Raw genomic sequence first — 2,068 nt, 5'->3', positions numbered from 1 at the left:
TGCAAAGCTTTCTTTCTTTTTTTTTTTTTTTTTTTTGCCTTACTATTCAGAAAGAAAAAGAAAAAAGAAAAACAGCTTCTGGGAGGTTGTAAACAGTATATGTAATTTTCTCTACTTGTTCTTGAATGTGCCTATTAAAATTTGTTACTTGGTATCATAGCAATTATATTAAGGGAGTTGGTATTTTGTGATCCAGTTTGGATGGTGCGTAGAGAAATCTTTCTGAAGAAAGCTAGTTAAGAATTCCCTAATGTTACTTTGCAAGTGAAAATCAGCACAGAGTGTCTGAAAACAGGCACAGTCTCTCTTTGGTAAAGAAAGAATCTGTTGACCTTAATTTGGAGAGCAAGGCAGAGAAATGACTCGGAATATTTCACAATTTAATTAAAAGCATCCACTTGTTTGTTACAGGGGTCAAAGTCATTTTTATACAAGTAAAGCTTTTTCCAAAACACTGTTTCTTTGTAGCATAGACAGATTCTCTTTGCATGCATGGGTGGAGTCTTTTATCCTGCATTCGTGCTGAGTCAGAATTGGAGATTTCCCACCCCTCACTCCAACTTAGCTTTCCTTGCTGTGTCTTGATAGTTGGTGGGAGGCCTTGAGAGGGGCGGGGGGAAGGAAGTCTGTCACTTGCTTACTTGGAGTCCAGCAGAACAGCTCTTCCTTATGGATACTTGAAATAAAGCCAGCCTTAGCAAGGTGATAACTTGTAGGAATTGCCAACAGATTAGTTGAATTTGTAGAGTGAATATGAAGTCTGRTTAAACGAACATGTAATTTTTTTCTTATTTTTTTTCAGCAGTTGATTGATTTCAAACTAAAAAAGCTGTATCATCTCATCCTTGGGCAACAGAGAAGCATTAGACATCATTTAAAATGTTGTGTTCATTTTTTGATCCAAATTCCAGAGGAATATAGTTATGTAAATCACAGAACAGTTGAGGTAGGAAAGGATCTCTGGAGATTGCCTAGTCCAACTCCCCAATTCTTAAAAAAAAAATATATATATATATATATATATACATACACACACATACACCTTTGCTGTGCAGAAAGTGATGTATCCATATATAATATATCTACATAAGTCGTTAATTTCAAAGAAAATACAGGAGTTACTAGAAAAGTCTCTCTTGGCAATGCTTATTACGTTGTGATGTCTAGGCTATTCATCCTACTGGAATCTGAAAAGCAGTTTTACAGTTTTGAATGGAAAGCAGTATGGAATGGTCAGTCATTTAATTAAAGCTAAATCAGTTATTTACTAGAGGAATTTTCTTAAGCATATTGAGAACACTCTAGATTCTGCTGGAACAGAGTATCAGTTAGGTATGTAATAGAGTAATTGCAGAGCTGCGCAGAGGGTGAGCATTATGCATAATGAGAAATGTTACTGTTTTGGAACTTGGTTTTACTCTGAATTTTAATAGAGCAAGAAAAATTCCAAAATCTATTGAGAGAAAATTCAAAGATTTTGAACCTTTAAAATATATTTTTTAAAAAAAGGTGTTGAAGCAATAGAAGCATCTTCATTTATAACATAAAACTGTAAATGTGGTGTATAAACAAAGTTGTGAACCAAAACCATATCAGAAAAGGTTTGGAGTTACTCTTGAAAATGTTTGTATGTGGTTGGTTTGTTTTGCATGTTCTTCAAGCTTGTTGGAATTGGCTTCTCATTCTGACTTTCACATKCAAAAGTAACTGAAACTGTATACATCAAAATTTTACAGAACTTACTGAATCTTTTCGAAATGTATTGTTTTCGGTGACTATCGGTGACATTAAAGTTAAGCCAAAGGTATAGTTCTTGATATAATAAGGAATCTGATGTCAATATATTGTCGTTATGGATCCTCTGTTCCAGGATTTGAAGATCCTTATTGCTGTGTCTTACTTTATTCCAGCTATTTATGAACTCTCATGTGAAGCATACAAACACTTGGGCAAAACTTCAAATAACTACTGGATAGATCCAGATGGCAGTGGGGCACTGGGACCTTTGAGAGTTTACTGCAACATGACAGGTAACTGCACTGTATTCACTAACTTTTTTTTTCTTTTT

At 34.5% G+C, this 2,068-nt stretch overlaps 1 protein-coding gene across 2 annotated transcripts in view; it reads left to right on the top strand.

Annotated features, from left to right (window-relative positions):
- The window catches only part of CNTNAP2 (contactin associated protein 2), a 1,098,090-nt gene that overhangs the window by 743,240 nt on the left and 352,782 nt on the right, over positions 1–2,068 (top strand). For both annotated transcript variants that reach the window (XM_085320206.1, XM_085320205.1), the window contains exon 12: positions 1,911–2,030. In XM_085320206.1, coding sequence (XP_085176332.1) covers positions 1,911–2,030 — 120 coding nt within the window. The remainder of the gene's footprint in view (positions 1–1,910; positions 2,031–2,068) is intronic.

Source organism: Rhea americana, unplaced genomic scaffold (genome assembly GCF_003343005.1).
Source record: "Rhea americana isolate MKP2758 unplaced genomic scaffold, rheAme1 scaffold_62, whole genome shotgun sequence".
NCBI lineage: Eukaryota > Metazoa > Chordata > Aves > Rheiformes > Rheidae > Rhea > Rhea americana.
The sequence above is the reverse complement of the archived record's forward strand: the minus strand, read 5'-3'. Positions and strand labels throughout refer to the sequence as shown.